General features: G+C 34.7%; 1 protein-coding gene across 4 annotated transcripts in view; it reads right to left on the bottom strand.

The window, feature by feature from the left end:
* Window positions 1-16805, bottom strand: part of LOC126924126 (large neutral amino acids transporter small subunit 1) — a 32318-nt gene that overhangs the window by 13847 nt on the left and 1666 nt on the right. For 2 of the 4 annotated variants that reach the window (XM_050738281.1, XM_050738280.1), the window contains exons 1-3: window positions 14432-14486; window positions 8638-8885; window positions 7547-7793 (exon numbers count right to left, since the gene is read on the bottom strand). In XM_050738281.1, coding sequence (XP_050594238.1) covers window positions 7547-7793; window positions 8638-8885; window positions 14432-14471 — 535 coding nt within the window. In that variant the 5' untranslated portion in view covers window positions 14472-14486. Of the gene's footprint in view, window positions 1-7546; window positions 7794-8637; window positions 8886-13378; window positions 13550-14431; window positions 14487-16805 lie in introns of those variants that run through there. The other 2 variants (XM_050738279.1, XM_050738282.1) reach the window with 2 other exon arrangements.

The following is a 16805-nucleotide window of genomic DNA, read 5'->3' as shown; positions in this document are numbered from 1 at the left end:
AGTCAGTGGACTAGGATACAGGTAGTATCACTGAAAATGGCGTAGGAAGGAGGTTCACCGATCGTAATGGGAACGCACGTGCAACGACGTGCATGTACGACCGTGAAAAAGATTCTACCTAGCGAACGTGCGACTGGTTCCCTCGTCCTTGGCGGATTCGTTAGCGAAGAAAAGTAAGAAATGTCGACTGATGCAACATCTCGAAGAATATCGCGAGACTTTCCGCCCTCTTTCCCTTCCCACCACTCTTCCTTCTTTCTAGCGTCTTCGCCAGTGCTGTCCTCCGTCATTTCAGACCCTCGTGTGATATTTATCACGAATTCCTCTCGATTTATTAAATATAACATAACGCTCGACTTATCAACAACCTAATTTGTCCAAAGAGCGTCGATCTTCTCCTACTTAGATTCTTAAACTATCGTATTTCGATCTTGATCTCGTCTTAGATATAGACATATCTTGGAATCTTATTCTCTGTAGACATCACTGGTTTCCACTTGTTATTTCGTCTGTCCCTCCTCTTCGTTTCTCGACCTAGAGGTTCTTCTTCGTTCCTCCCGGGAACCCCTTTCGGCGAATTACACTGTTGCGGCTGCCAGTTGACACGTTATTAGAAGATTACGTTTAGTCGCAACGAGACGTGATTGCTGGCGCAGCCTTTTCACTCGATATCGCCACCGTCTCGTCTTGAGGACGACGCCAGCTCGATCGAATCCACTGGCCGACATATCGATCCTTCTCGAGGCCGGTGTCAATGCCTCCGTTTCACGGCGCCGTTAACTTCTTCGCGTTGTATTTTCTATTTTGCCGAATATTACGCACGTCAGAGAAAATTGAGTTCCGAGAGCGAAAAGAGTTGAAAACGGAGAATGCTAATTTGTTGCAATTTTATACATCGCAGAAATAAACAACCAAGACAGACTTTAATGACAGCAGCCTTGGTAGAAATATCTTGTTCTCTCAAATAATTGTTTGCGTTAGTCGTAAAGAATTTTCTCGCTTTTATTTTCATTTTGTCTACTTTAAATCATCAAGTAGCGGAAGAGATGTACGTGTGAAGGAAAGAAGGAGATCTAGGGGTAAAGAGAAGTTACAAATGGAAAAAGTCAACGATTATTCATTGTGTTCCTTTTTTTTTTTTTTTTTTTTTACGATATAGACCTACCACTAGTCGTAAAAATTCTAATGATCATAATTTTGGAAGAAACGATTTTTTTTGCTAGGAGTGTGTAATTGTTTGTACGATAATTGTTCGATACGTTACAACTTTACTTTATCGTTTTCAACTTAACGTTTCTTTTAAACGCTTTAAACACTCGAGCGAATGTAAGATTAAGAGTTGCGGAATTTCATTCGTTCGAAGAGTGTCGGTGAAGCGCGCAACGTACGAGGAAATGTTCGTACGGGTAATTGTACGTCAGGCCAGTTAGATTTCCCTTGGACTTAATTATTGATCTTCATCACTGCCGGCTCGTTCTAGGAACTAATTTTTCCCTGCACTGGTACATACGCCACTGATAATTAACATACGATCTGGTGTAACCTCGATGAAACAGTAATGAAAACGAATCTGATTATCACAATAAAATATTTTAACCACTCGAACAAGCTTTCTTTATAAACATATATTTATAAAGGAAATTTACATTCTAATTAGAATCGCTTTGAAATATCGATTTAATGGTTAATAGTATACGTTATATTTATTATATATACATGTTATATATATATTAGGTCATCTTATAAGTTCGTGCCGACTTTTGTGTATACATTTCATGCGTCGATCTATAAAGGGCGATTGGGACCAATGCACTTGAGCTTAGCTGATCGAGAACAGGCTAGAGCAGATTTTCGTGGGTATAAGATCATAATATAGTGAACACAGTGACTTCCAACAGTAAAAAATCATGAGTGAAACGCGTATCCATTTTTGACATCTCATGTTATAAGAATTTCGGAAAGGAAGTTCTGTAACAATTGCCACGAAAAACATATGTGCTGTTTACGGAGAAAATGCGCTTTCATCTCGCACCTGTAGTAAGTGGTTCCAACGTTTTAGAGCTGGGAATTTCTGTTTAGAAGACGAGGAACGCTCCGGGCGTCCTCCTCAGACAGACATAAAATTCGGGATCTTGTTGAAAAATCACGAAGTTTGACAATTCAAGAGATGTAAAATGTTCTGAAAATATCTAAGACAACGATTCATAGGTGTTTAAAAAAAATTGGGATGGTGTCAAAGTTGAACGTTTGGGTGCCCCATGAACTTACGGAACGGAACCGTCTTGAACGAACGACAGCGTGCATGTCATTACTTGCGCGTAATAAACATGAGCCATTCCTTAAACGCCTGGTAACTGGTGATGAAAAGTGGATACTTTACGAAAACCCTGAACGGAAACGTAGCTGGTCCCAACGAAATCAGTCACCTCAACGCTGTGCAAAACCAGGGTTACATCCTCGTAAAGTTCTTTTGTGTGTATGGTAGGATTATAAAGGAATACTCTATTTTGAACTTTTATCTAGTGGTGATACCATTAATTCAGACAAATACTACACTCAGTTAGAAAAATTAAGGGAAGCACTAGCTGAAAAACGATCAGGTTTAGTGAATAGGAACAACGTTATCTTCCATCACGACAACGCTAGACCGCATGTCGCGAAAAGCGTTGCAAAAAAATTGTCTGAATTTAATTGGGAAATTTTACCACATCCCCCATATTCCCCAGACATTTCCACATCTGATTACCACCTGTTCAGATCATTACAACACTTTTTAGTAGGTAAAAAATTTGAAAATATTGACATTCTCAAAAATAGCTCAGAAAATTATTTTAAAGAAAAACAAGAGAACTTTTATCGAGACGGAATAATGGCCCTATCAGAAAAATGGGAAGAAGTTGTACAACGGGAGGAGGATTACATTTTTTCATGAAACTGAAAGGTATGTAAACAATCTTAACATAAATAACCGCTCGAAAAACGGCACGAACTTATGGGATGACCTAATATATAATATATATATATATATATATATTAATATATAATATTAATATATATATAATAATATACATTAATATATAATATATTATTATTAATTATATATATAATTATATATATAATATAATAATAATTATATATTATATATATATAATATATTATTATATATTATATATAAATCTATATATTTATGCTTTCTCGTTATCTAAATTTTAAATCCTTTCCTTACGGTTATACGAGCATCACATTCGGAAAATTGAAACGAAGAGAAAATCGACAGAAAGAAAGAACGAAAGTTTTTTTCATTATCGAGATAAAATTGCTATAATCGCACGATATGCGCTATAGAAACAGAAAAGAAAAGTAAAATGTACAAAGAAAGGATATGAAAAGGGTAAAAAACAACTTCGAAGGAAAAAAATCTTTAGAAAAGAACAGAACAAACGCTAAAGAACCATAAAGGTTGCGTTCCAGGCTCCGTCCATCGCGAACCTTGCATCAGAAACCGCCATTTTCGTTTTTATTCGGTTTTCGGAAATTGAACGGAACTCATTTCCTTCGCAAACGTACCTGAAGCTTTCTCGCGCTATCGGAAAATCCTATTCGCCGTTCCAGTTCTACGACATTTAACGGGTTATTACGTCCATCGTAGGACAGACGCGGTTCCGGCGTAAGCCGCTTGCGGTCGTCAGGAAATTATCGTTCGCTCTTGCATTTCTAATTAACGATACTTGTCGATCGCTCCGCAGGGTAAAGCGTAAGAAGATTGCGTTCCGAATAGGACTAAACTATTGTATCATCAACCAGCTGGTAGCTGGTGATCGTGTGATTTCATGTTGATCATTTCAAAGACACATATATAAAGCCATAAAGCTTTATTGTATCTAGAAATATCGGTGTCGACAAAAGAATTTCAAAGCTAGCGTAATTTCAGGTTAGTTAAATATGATGGTACAAAATACCATTTATGTGGTATGAATAGCGATATCAAACTGCAACGTGTATATTCTATACATACTGATGAGTAACTTTTTCTGAATAACACACTGAACACCCTATTCATTCCTTTAAAAATGTTCATTCGTCTCAATAGCGTTAAGTTAGATTTAGATTTAGTACTATACTGGACAAACTAACATGTATAAATATTTTATCATGTATTTTAATCTCATTTTGTAGTCAGCAGATAAAAAAATAATAAAATATATGTGTATATGTATATATAAATATTCTATATATAAATATTTATGTAGCAAAATACGATGAATATGTTCTGTAACGTACTACGATTATTAATATGAAAAATAACTCCATCTACGAAACGCGAAAACCAAGCGAAAAGCTTAAATACCAGAGTCGGAAACCTTCTGCAAAATCAAAGCTATTCTATCAATTAAAATTTCGCCATAATTAAACGAACTTCGCGAACGATCGTATTACACAGAACACAAAAACCCAACGACTACTTGTTCCAGAAGATAAGGAAACGTTACGAAACGTCAATAATCGAATCGGTCTCGATCCGCATGCCTTTCGCTCTGCGAGAAGTACAAAGCGCGTTACGCCAACAAAACTACGTATATTTTCTCCTTAACTGCAACTCGATGCAATTTTTTCGAATCTTGCTTTGTCCGCAGAAACGAAGAAAGAGAATAAAAGGTGAGAAAAAGAACAGGATATTTCTGCGGGTACGCGTTGCGTTCGCCGTTTCATAAAAAGATATACGCAATACGGTAGATGCAGAACGATACCAGCGACCACAGGAACTCGATATCTTCTCTGTGATACTGGTATTCCTGCGGGATTCGTCGAGGAGAAACGCTGTTTCTTTAGTTTATTCGTAGTACACAAAATGGATGAATGTTGATTGGTAGTTGGTTATTTTATTCTACGAAAGGAAAATGGTAAACGAACGATACAAATTTAATCAATTAATATCCTATAGATATTGTCTAATTATATTTAAGACTTTCCACATATAGATAGTATACAATTTCAAAATGTATTTTATCAATCACAAAATTTCTTTATCCGAAAAAGAAAAACACAAAATACATGTATATATATATATATATATATATATATATATATACATAAAAGCATGAGACACAATTTCGTTACATGATTCATAAAATTTGACTACACGAAGCATAAAATTATTTCCTATAACGGATCACCGGAAATCACGGAACGTTACGACATTGGATATTCCGTCTACCATGATTCTAGGAAGCGATCTGTTCTGAGGATCCCTCGAAATGATTCCTATGTGAACGTAATTCGAGAAAAACTAGGTGAGGTGTTTATGGAATGTTCTTGCACGGTCGTCGATATCGGCATGCAACGTTTTATTTCGTTATTACTCACGCTATGGTTACTCGTCATTACAAAGGAAATAACTCGAAGGCTGCGAATACGATCGTCGCGAATTTCTAGAACCGGCGAGGCGCAGAGCGGCGTCTTCTCACAACATTACCAATCGATCAAGAGGAGTCAACCCTCTCGCGATGAACGTTAGATTCATCCCAACTAATTTTAGCAACAGAATTTCATCGTGATTAAATTTACGAATTAATTTTTATTTCATTTTCTTAGTAAATGTTGCAGTTATTAAAGTCAACTGTCGTAGACATAGGTCTAGGTAATTTTTTGGATGATGTAGAATGGATTAGAGCAATAACGTAAATTATCTATCCTTTGGTAATGATAAGATAAAAATATAGCAGATTTCCAACAAAATGAAAGATCAATAGAAAAAATAAGAGATGGTGCATAAAAATTCATCATCTATTGACTTCTCCTTTTATGATTCTCTATTAGTACTTACATGTATTCGACCAAGTTAGTTACAGCTTCAATATTATGACGGATATTTGAGTGACAAGTAGTATATTTTGTACCGCGAGTGTAGATAACTTGATATTTTCATATTGAAACGATTTTGAAAAATTTCAATTTCGAAGAAAGAACGTTACAATTAAATTGCCAATCGAAGGAAACTTTTGCTCCAAGGAGAATCTATAAGAAAGGTTATAGCTTCAATTCGAAACAATCGGATTTGACTTTTCATCGGTTTGAGATCGAGGAACAAAGCCATGATTCCCCCCGAGTATTCGTTAAATCGGAGAACAGCGTTTACCAGGTCTCCAAGGAACATCCTCGATTATTTCAGACAAAAACATAGAGCCAGGCGACTCAAAGACTAAGATTATTGGAGGAATTACAAATTGTTCGCGTAATGAGAAGCAACATTAGCTTCGAAAGCTCCCTGAAGGACGCAAGGACAATGGAGAACGAGTCGTCCGCTTTTCTCTCGAGAAAAAAATGAGCAAGGACAAGCCGAGGATGTAATTCCACGGACCATTAGAACATCGCCGATCTTTCTAAATAAAAAGATTCTAAGAGGATCTCCGGAGAACGTCCCTGGGACAAGCAATTAGTTTGAAATATTTTTTAACGACCAAGCTTCTTGTCGTACTTGGTAAGTATTTTCTAGGGATTAAAATATTTTCGAAATATCTTTGATAGCGTTAGTATAATATAATAGTATTAGTATAATTACTGATAAGATAGGCGAGATTATAAGAATATTTCTTAAAGATAAATTCAGTGTATGATGTTTTGCGGCAAGTCAACAATCGAACCATTGAAATTAATATTTACGATCGTAACGACGATATAGTCCGGTAAAGAGGAGCCGGCATTAAAAGCCGCCTAGAAAGATGAATAACGATGAAGCGGAGAAAGTAATTCAATTAGTCGAGATTGGTACTAGTGAATGACGGTGGAACAAGCATCCAATTGCGAGGGGCAGTGCTACAGTGTTCTTGGAACGACCAGAAAATCCGGCGGTTCAATTAACAACCATGCCGAGGAGGGGTCCTCCGATAGAACAAATCACGTCGTCGCATCGATTAAACGACGCTCGTTCGAGAGCTTAATTTCCGTGAGAATAAACAAACCTAATTTCTTCCAACGAATTTAACTTCTTTCGCTTCTTCTAAGAGTGATATTTCAGTGATGACTCAGTGATGATGATGATACTGGCCCTTTTTATAGAGATTGGTAATGGAATTTCTTTTAAATTAACGATCATCGTTTTATATTTAAATTGCCGAAGGAAATTTATTAAACGATCAAGTCACTGCTTTGACATATGATTCAAGGAAGTGTTTAAGAAGTTGTAAACTTTTAATGGATGTTACGCCTCGAAATAAACATTACGTGGCATTGAAACAGCTCGTATATGTATATCTATCTATGTTGTTTCATATCGATGAAACAATCAAAAACTGGAGCTTTAAGTAAAAATCTGTCTTAACCCGTAAGTCACTTTCTTAATCTAACGATTAATAAAAATTAAACAAATCCTTTAATTCTAACGCTCGATCGTCTTTCATTGTGTTGTATAACCAGAGATTAATATATATAAAGGAAAATAAAAAGATAAGAAACAGAGAAGAAAATAATTATCATTAAAAATTGCTGGTTTTATGCGTTATTGTTTCCAGAAAGCAAACATAGTTGTATAAAAGGTCGATTAACTCACAGATGCAGCACGCTGCCAATATCCTCGTGGCATCGTCCGGCGGTGCACAATCCGGAAACACTGGTTTCAACACGTAAACGCTAAAAGTTAAGGCAACGATGGCCTGGCTGCAAGGCCGGACTATCATGCACTCAACCCAGAGCCTGATGAACGCCAGAAAGGGTCCGAAGGTCTCCATGATATACGCGTAATCGGCACCCGACTTTCTGATCATGCAACCTAGTTCCGCGTAACAGTACGCACCTACCTGTCGTTTAACAAAGCAACAAACCATTTAAAATACAGACCATTAATAATAATATCTTAGATATTTTAGCAGTTAATATATTTCTTGGAGTCTTAGATGGATCTGTTCAAAGAATGTTATCGTTAAAAGCGTGTAAAAACCAATTGCTTTTAGTTAGATTGATTTTAATTTGAATAAATTTAAGTATAAAATAAAATTAAGTGTAATGTATTGAAGTATATTCGACGATAGAAAATACTATGATCTTGTTTTTTAGTTAGTAACAAAAGGATTTAATCAAGTTTTTAACTTTCTCGCAGCTGTAACTGATTTTTTATTCAAGTTCGTTAAACGGATAAAATACATATTCACGTGAGACTGTACGTATAACATCCATGTAATTCAATGTTCGTAATTACGAGCAATCAACTTTCTCCTTTCGCTGTTTTATATATTTCTAATGGCGCTTTGAAAGAATTGCCATGCGTATACTGTACACGCATACTTTATCCACGCGACAGTGGTCGAACTCGTTAGCGTACCAGGCTAATTTCTTCGCAAATCACATAGATGAGAGAACGTAGTCAGCGATCCTAAGTGATCAATCGATCACGCGAGACACACTTCGGCATACCGTATAATGTCAGAAACTCTACAAAACAAATTCTACCAATATTCTCCCAATTCTACTTCACATTTCAAAATATCCAATTTCTCCAATAGATTAAAACTTTCTTATACGTGTATGTTGTTGTTAAGGAAATCTCAATTTTGCGAATACATACTCCGTTTATAGAATGAACGATTTTAAAGAACAGAGCTGCCTCTGTCTTTAAGAAGGGAAAAAAAATAATGGCGTACGCACCGTGGAGAAGATACCGGAAGCTGTCCATACCAGAAGACTCGCGTTCACGCTTCCTGTATACTTGAGAACGCCGGTCGGGCTAACGAATATGCCAGAACCAATAATGGAGCCAACGATCACGGTAATTCCATTCAATAGGGACATCTTCGCCTCTAGTTTGATCTCGTCGTTGGCTTTATCGGTGATTGGAACCGGGTCATACGGCCCCTTCTCGTCATCCTTGATGCTTCCCGACTTCGACATCCTCCCTGCAGCCGAACCAATAAAGGTGAATTTCTTTTATTTCTATAAAAATTGACGCATTCAGATTTACCACTTCGTTCATAAAATATGTATTCGACCCCTTTTATTCATATTTTTAATATTTGATATATTATTTCTAATGTTGCTCTACAATAAGCTGGATGTAAATATCTATTATGGTTACTAGGACACAGATTCTTTCGGATTTAACACATTCGATCTAAATCCTAAATAAGATAAATACGATCGGAATAAAAATTCTTCTCAATTCTTCTGAATACTTTTAAAGAAAAGCGGTAGCTTTTCCATTTTCCATAAAATATCTAGAAAGAAAAATAGAAAACACCATCTATTGACCGAGCTCGATCAAGAACGGCATGAAATAAGCGTAGTAAGGAACATCGAAACCACCGCGCAATTTCTTATCCTCGTACGTTCGATTCATTAGACAAAAAGCGCCATTCTGAAGAATACAGTCAGTAAATCAGCTTATCGCACCCAGTCTACTCCACTTTTACCAATGGAATTTCCATCGTTTCGTTTTTTGTCTCTGAATAATTCATCTCAGTAAGAAACGATACGGTGTAACTTTTACTTCGTAGCCAGAATGTGCCAATTCATCTCTCGACTTTTCACCTAAGAAGATACAAACTGGTTAGTGAGAAACGTATAAATGAGCCGAATGTTTTCTTTTTATCTCTGAGCAAATGAAATGCAGCTTTGAACCTTTAACCGCTTAAAATACTTTGTTTCAGAGAACTATTTTAATCGTTGATTTTTATGAGTTCGAAAACTACGATATCTTATACTATCTAAAATACCTGCGTGTTAATGGTTTTTTAATATAACAAAATTTCATCACTTTCATTGACAAACTGAGAAAGAATTTCTTAAGGAAATAAATAAATATCTTAACCTTAATCGATAAATTGAATAAGTCAAGTCCATGAAATTTTAGTAATTTTTACTTTTGTGATTATTTGAAAAACATCAAATGATCGTGTGTGTGTGCAATATGTATATACTATCGTCAAATTTTATGCCCTGCATGGCGAATTTAAATGATCCGCATTTGACATTCAGCTGATAATCAAATTAATGTAAAGTCATTCGCGCGATAAAGTTTTTTCTACGAAAGTGTCGTCGTCTTCTTTGTCTTGTCCCTGAAAATTATCGAATCAGTAAATAACTTTTCAGGTATTATAAATATTGAAATAAAGAATATAATCACCAAACATGTTTTTACTAGGAAAAAGAAACGATAATCCTTCGATTTGTTATATCTCCTCTATTGTTACACATACTGTAAAATTGGTGATCAATGCAAATTAACGTAAAAAGTGAAAACATATAAAAATTTCCATCTCAAAATACACATAGCAATCTCAAGTAAAATTTTCGAGTTTCGAGACAAACAGAATATCCATAAAAAATTATGCTTTTAGATAGGATATATTAAAATTGGCGTGTAGTTTGCATAGTAAATCGATTATTATCCGCCCAGCATCGAATGCCGTCAGACGAGATTGTTTTCTGCACGAGCAACATCTGAAACGTAATTTTTGCAAGCTAATCGCGTCATTGTGATTTTTTTCGAGTGGAAATATCCTCCTTCGCAACCGCGGAATTAACCAACACTGTACACAAACGTCGACACACACCTTTCTACCGCCTGGTCGGCCTTTATAATGTCGTTTATCTGCTGGATTCCAGAAATTTTCGAAATATGGTTGTAGAGTTTTGCCAATAGGTATTTTAGTGTATTTTATCGTTTAAAGTTATTTTACAAGCAACAGATAAGAATCTTTCTTCTGTAAAATGAGAGAATTGAAGAGATACTGCGTAAAACAAGGTGAAAATAAAAGCTAACGAATACTTAATCTTTCGTAAATAATTTTTGTTGAAAATGAACATCTTTTTAAACGTAATTTTTATTGTAAAGTAAAGCTTTTTATTATAATAATTTTTATCACAGATATAATCGAGGATAAGTATTCTAATTAAACTTTTCTAGAATTATAGCGAATATTACGTTTTATGAATTTATTTGTTCATTCTAATGATTCAGTAGCAATGAATCGATGATAAAGATAAATTTTTCTCTTTGATCTAATATTACTTTATTTACAAACATAATACAAGGACATACTTTATAATTTAGTTTCACAGTTTTAATTATAATCATTAATCGTAGGATTACCGTAGCATGCCTTCATAAAAATTTTCTTACACCCTTTGCTAAGGATATCAATCCCTTCCTCCACTGTATTTAAAACCCAAGGCAAACTCAGTCACGTACATCACTACAATGATTTTCATACCACTGAATCAAACCAAGTGCTACTGTCTGCGAAGCTACGAAATTACAACGTGATCTGCCCTAGCTGTAAAATAATTTATACCAGAGTACTATAAACTTATCAAACTATTATATTAACTTATTTCAGAGTCGAATGCACTATATTTGAACATCAATAATTTCCTCATTTCTCACAGAGGAAACTAAAATCCTCTCACTCAACGAACGCTTAAGATATTTACATTAAGCTTAACCTTGCACATTGTTTGCCGAACGATAACGAAATGAATTCACTTAAAAACACATTTTTCGGCCAACAGTTTTATTCAACCACATGTGTATCCAGACTAATCTGCAAAAACTGTCATCTCTTGTATCGATTTTATTCTTGAATCGGTACCGATCGACCAATCACATCCACGAACGACGATACACGCCTTTCTACCACCTGTACGGTGAATACATTCGAAGGTGCAAAACCAGTTCTTAATCCGTTCCGCCACGTTTTTAAAGTGGCAATTTAATCGTACCTCGAATTCCCTATTTGCTTCATAAATTCATAACCAATCGAGACTTAGAGCTACTGTGTCAGATGGAAAGCAACTGGCCTTTACTTAACCTTTACATCGCCTTTCCATTCTTCCATTATACCTACATACATACATATGTTTCACATAATGCATTTAACAATCGATTTGGACCGATTTTTCAGTGCGATTGATGTTAATTTTTCGCTGTAAGTGTATCAAATTGTAAAAAAAAAAAACTTTAAAAGAACCGTAAAAGAACCTTTCTCCGAAAAAATGTTATTCGTCAATGCCTACACGTCAAACTATGTCGCGGTGCTACAGATATATCTACTTACGTATGTAATGACTCATGAAAATATTTATTTATTATATTTGAACGCTTATAGAAACTTCTTTTCAATATATTGTGCGTGTTACACAGGAAACTTTATACGATATGATATACCATGATGTTCGATAGAAATATTAAAACATATCTGTATAGGAATTACAAGATATTTATTGCAAGCACACACTTCAGAAATAGAGGTATTCGAGCAATCTTTCCCCGACTTTCCCTTAGATACTCGAAATTTTACTTATTATATTAAAGACGTATGGTATATGTACGACAAATTTAATCTAAACCGATTTGATATATTTTAAAGCATGTTAAAACGAACACCAACTACTTGTGTACATAAAATTACTGTATACATTGTATACATTATACATAACGTTATGTATGTATATATATATATATACTTACATAACGTTATGTATGTATATATATATAATTAATGTTATGTACAATAATGTTATGTATATGTATTGTTATATATATATATATATATAATCTCTTGTTTGTATGAAAATCGCTAAAAAAGAAAAGGAATAAGGACGAAGGAGGAAAACCTCGAAAGCTAGTCGTTTTACATAAATAATCGTAATATCTGCACTCTAATGCAGGTTCAGCGGCGTATATTTCATGTTAATTCTTTGGTTGACAGCGCTGCAATTCGGTGCGTCGATCATAACAAAGTCATTCATCTTTCCACTATCAACGAGCAGCTATGGAAAATGGCACGCAAACTTTCAACCACTAACGTAGAAAGTAACCGATGGTAATATATTTTTATTAATTCTCTGGTGTACGTTTAATTCCCTTTCTTTTCTAGTACATATTAGAAAAGCCCAGAAAAATATCATCACTTTGCAATTTCTAATCCTAGATTTATTATAATTATGTATTTTTCTATACATTATAACGTAATTATTTTATCATTATTATCGTTTAATATTTTTACATAGCAATGTTTTTAAAATAACTATTCATAAATTTAAAGAAAAAAATAGCAACTAATGTACAATTTATTTGCATTACATTAAAGACTCCGTAAAGTAACCGACAATCTTTGTAAAATTAATAAAAATTTATTCCATAAACTAAACACACACACAGAAATTAGAAAGGTAAGCGAAGTTATGATACATAATCTAAAGTTCATTTACACCTCTGTGTATATATAAGTTTAAAATTTTGTAAACTCGACCGACAATATCGTTCTAGGATTATACTAACGACTATCCAAACATAACCTCTGATAGTCCATCTATTTTATTTGCCAAGTTTCTATATTACCAGTAAGAAACGAAAAGTATCGATAAACTTTATTCTTTCTCTACATACCAAAGGTTCCATACGTGTGTCGCATTTCGTTAAGCTACAAAATCCTTCCTTATTGGATATGTAGATCATCAAGCCGATAGAAGCCGTCCTTTGTGCTTAAACGTCGCGATGTGTCGATAAACAAGGGATATATGAAACGAGTAGGATCAACGTAAATCGTTGTTAGAACGCAAATTAAAAGAAACGAAGAATAAAACGACGACGTCCACGCGAAACCATCGTAGATACTATCGAAGGGAAAACGATAACGATCGATAGTCGATCTTGTCGTGCATTTGCACAGTTGATTGAAAAATAAGGTGTAATTGCATCCAACCGCAAGATGTAATTCGCTACTTGGCACAAAGTGTGAGTTTCCGTCGAATTTTCCTATATCGATTCATCGTAATATATTTATTAATCTTTTAGAAGAATCAAGATTCTTTAACTCGTCGCACGCTTCTGTCACTTAATTTTTTCATTGTCATTTTTTCAACCCAAAGCTGTCACATCGATATCGTTCATATCGAAGGTCAAACGTCTCTGCGCTTGTGTGTCGAACTGCTTGCGTAATCGATAAGTTTGAGGCGCCGTTTTGGAAATAATCAGGCTAATCGTCGATATTAAAGCGCGTACAAATTGCGTGTCAGAGATGAAAGCAATATATTCAGTGTAATCACCGCCATTTTGTCTAGTTTTAATCTTGAAGAAATGATGTGTTAGTAAAAAGATGAAAAGTATGAAAATTTGTTTGGATACTGGTCAGTGAACATGTGTTCATCCGTATACATCGATATATTTGTATAGTTAAGAATGGCTACAATACAGAGAGTGCTGGTAAACCTATGCTTTTTACATTTTTCCTAAATCCAAAGGAACTATCGAAAAAGAAAGACAAGAAGGACATAGTTTAAGTAGGTATGTGAGTACATACATCGTATTTACTACATTCATCGATCTTATTCTTTGTCCTGACATGTTCATTGCGTCTATAATGTGTTTAAACCGACTAGAGACTTTTACTACGATGATATTGCATTAGTAACAACTTGAACCAAATATTAAGTTACATACCATTAAACAAGTAAGCGAACGTGGCTTGTAAATTACACATAACTTGTATCCTGTACGATTAAATTTCGATTAGTAGCAGTCTGAAACCGTAATAATGGAGAACAATAACCTTGTTTATGTAGGCTATGTTGTCAAATAGTCAACTGTAATACGGTATACATAGGTATAAAAACCTGTTTTTATGATCGAGTCTACCGCTTTAAAAATATAGTACAATTCCATTTTTATGATTAATGTCACTTAGAGTGTTACACAAAATTTAGAAAAAACTCGAGAATACCATCAAACCCTGAACTTTCTCCCCGTATTTACTCCTCTCCTCCCTATTTTTACTGGCTTATCTGTTAACCCGTATACCGTAAATACTGACAGACAGTTTGTGCTGATAGCTACTTGTTAAATTGTAAAATTATAACGCAATCGATACTCCTTAGAATCTACACTCGAGAAACAAGTCGCTTCAACAAACAACGCCACGTGAAGCTTACAACTGGTGTTAATAATCGCACGGTGCCATATTTCATCTCGCGCGTCCTATAGTCGTGCATTATCGAATATCTTTGCATCTTGCGTTCAGAGATAGCATATTGTTTCAATTATCTGGTAATTGCTTTCATAATTGTAAATTTCCTCAGCGTATAGCGATAAGAAGTAAAACAAGGAAGAATGCTTATAAAATTGGGATTGAGAAAGAGAGAGTATTATCGCACGATGTTTCGAAAATCTCGAAATAATTATGTAATTGTATGTTACTTCGATCCTATAATCTTATCCTTTAAAGTAGAAGGTGATGATAATCAATCTAATTAAATATGAAAACGAAAGATCTTTTTCTTTTTCTTTTTGTCAGAAAACGTAATCCATCGTTTCTGCGTGCAATAAAGTATTGGTCGTAGAAAATTGCACCAAGAGAAGAATTTTATTAGCAATCTCCCAACAAGAAGAAACGTTTAACAAGCAACCCCCTTTAATGCGATCTGCTAATACGTCAAGTCTGGCAGTCGTACTGCTTCAAGCCTGCTCCTCGAACTACACGTACAGTATGCACACGTATCAAAAAACATATACAAATGCACTATTGTACTATTCCTTCCATCTAGTCATTTGTACAAGCTTTGTGCAAAACTTTGTTCTGAACTTGCATATAGTCGATCTAAGAACCCCTTTCTGGTCTATGGGTTTCATCTTTGCGGACATTTTCATCTTGGATGACACAATACAACAATGTATTTTCTACTTCGAATTATGTTGAGAGTAACAATTTCTGAAAGATTGCCATTGTGTAATATGCATCTTATCGCTACTTTCGTGTTTACCTTAAGATTGAATTTAAAGATTGGTAAAAAATATCGTATCTCTTCTATCCATGTAATTATTTGTGGATCAACATATATGTATATACCGAGAACTATGAAAGTAGTTTTTAAACTAAGGAATTAAAAATATGATGGTTAAATCTGGTTTTATACATATGCACTGAAAACTAAACAGGAATTCCGATGGGTTTGAAGGGTCCCGAAACTTTCGTGGAACATTACGTCAGTTTTCATTGATCTTGCGCCGCCAACGTCGGTTTGTTCGCCGTGTAACGGGAACGTAACCTGTACTTAAGACACCCGTAAAAGATAACCACGCGACATCGGTCCCTTCATGCGACACGGATTAACGGAAATTATTATTTAAAAAAATCTTGTCCCCTTCGTGTCGCTCGACGATCATGACCAACGTCAACTTGGAACTTCTAAACGTCGTAAAGAGTTCACAAAATGTCAAACTTCAAACGCTGATACGAATTACAAATCTCGCTAATTTATCAACTTTACAATTTATTATTTCTTTCAATAATTACACCAATTTCATATTTTCTTCTTTTTTTAGATAATTTTAATATCGATCAATTTATCGAATAATTCGACATATTCAGAAAATGTCCCCTTTCCTTTAATAACTAAATAACCTAAACTATAATATTGTTATTAAAAATGTTCAATGATTTATAATACTGCCATTTTATATTTCCTTTTGATTCCAAATTTTTTTAGACGATATTTCTAAATGCTTAAGAGATACTTGTCCGTAAGTATCACACGATATGTTTACCAGAGATGCGCTAGCGACCCTAAATACCTGTCAGAAATGGTAACTAAACGTGTTCAAATCATACTGGGAATATGTTATCGATCTGTTTGCAGTCGATTGTTGTGATAAGGGACGAAGTGTATTTTGTAATGCAGCACCACAGCGCGATCGCACAATAACAAATCCAATTGGAACATCTAATTTTCTATAATTCGTTAACAATATTAACAAGCGTTTATCGCAATAACATGTGCTATATCATCATTTAAGATTGTGAACAGAAAGCTCCGAATAA

Source organism: Bombus affinis, chromosome 14, assembly GCF_024516045.1.
Source record: "Bombus affinis isolate iyBomAffi1 chromosome 14, iyBomAffi1.2, whole genome shotgun sequence".
Classification (NCBI taxonomy): Eukaryota; Metazoa; Arthropoda; class Insecta; order Hymenoptera; family Apidae; genus Bombus; species Bombus affinis.
Note: the sequence above shows the minus strand (reverse complement) of the source record. Positions and strands in the feature narration are given on the sequence as shown.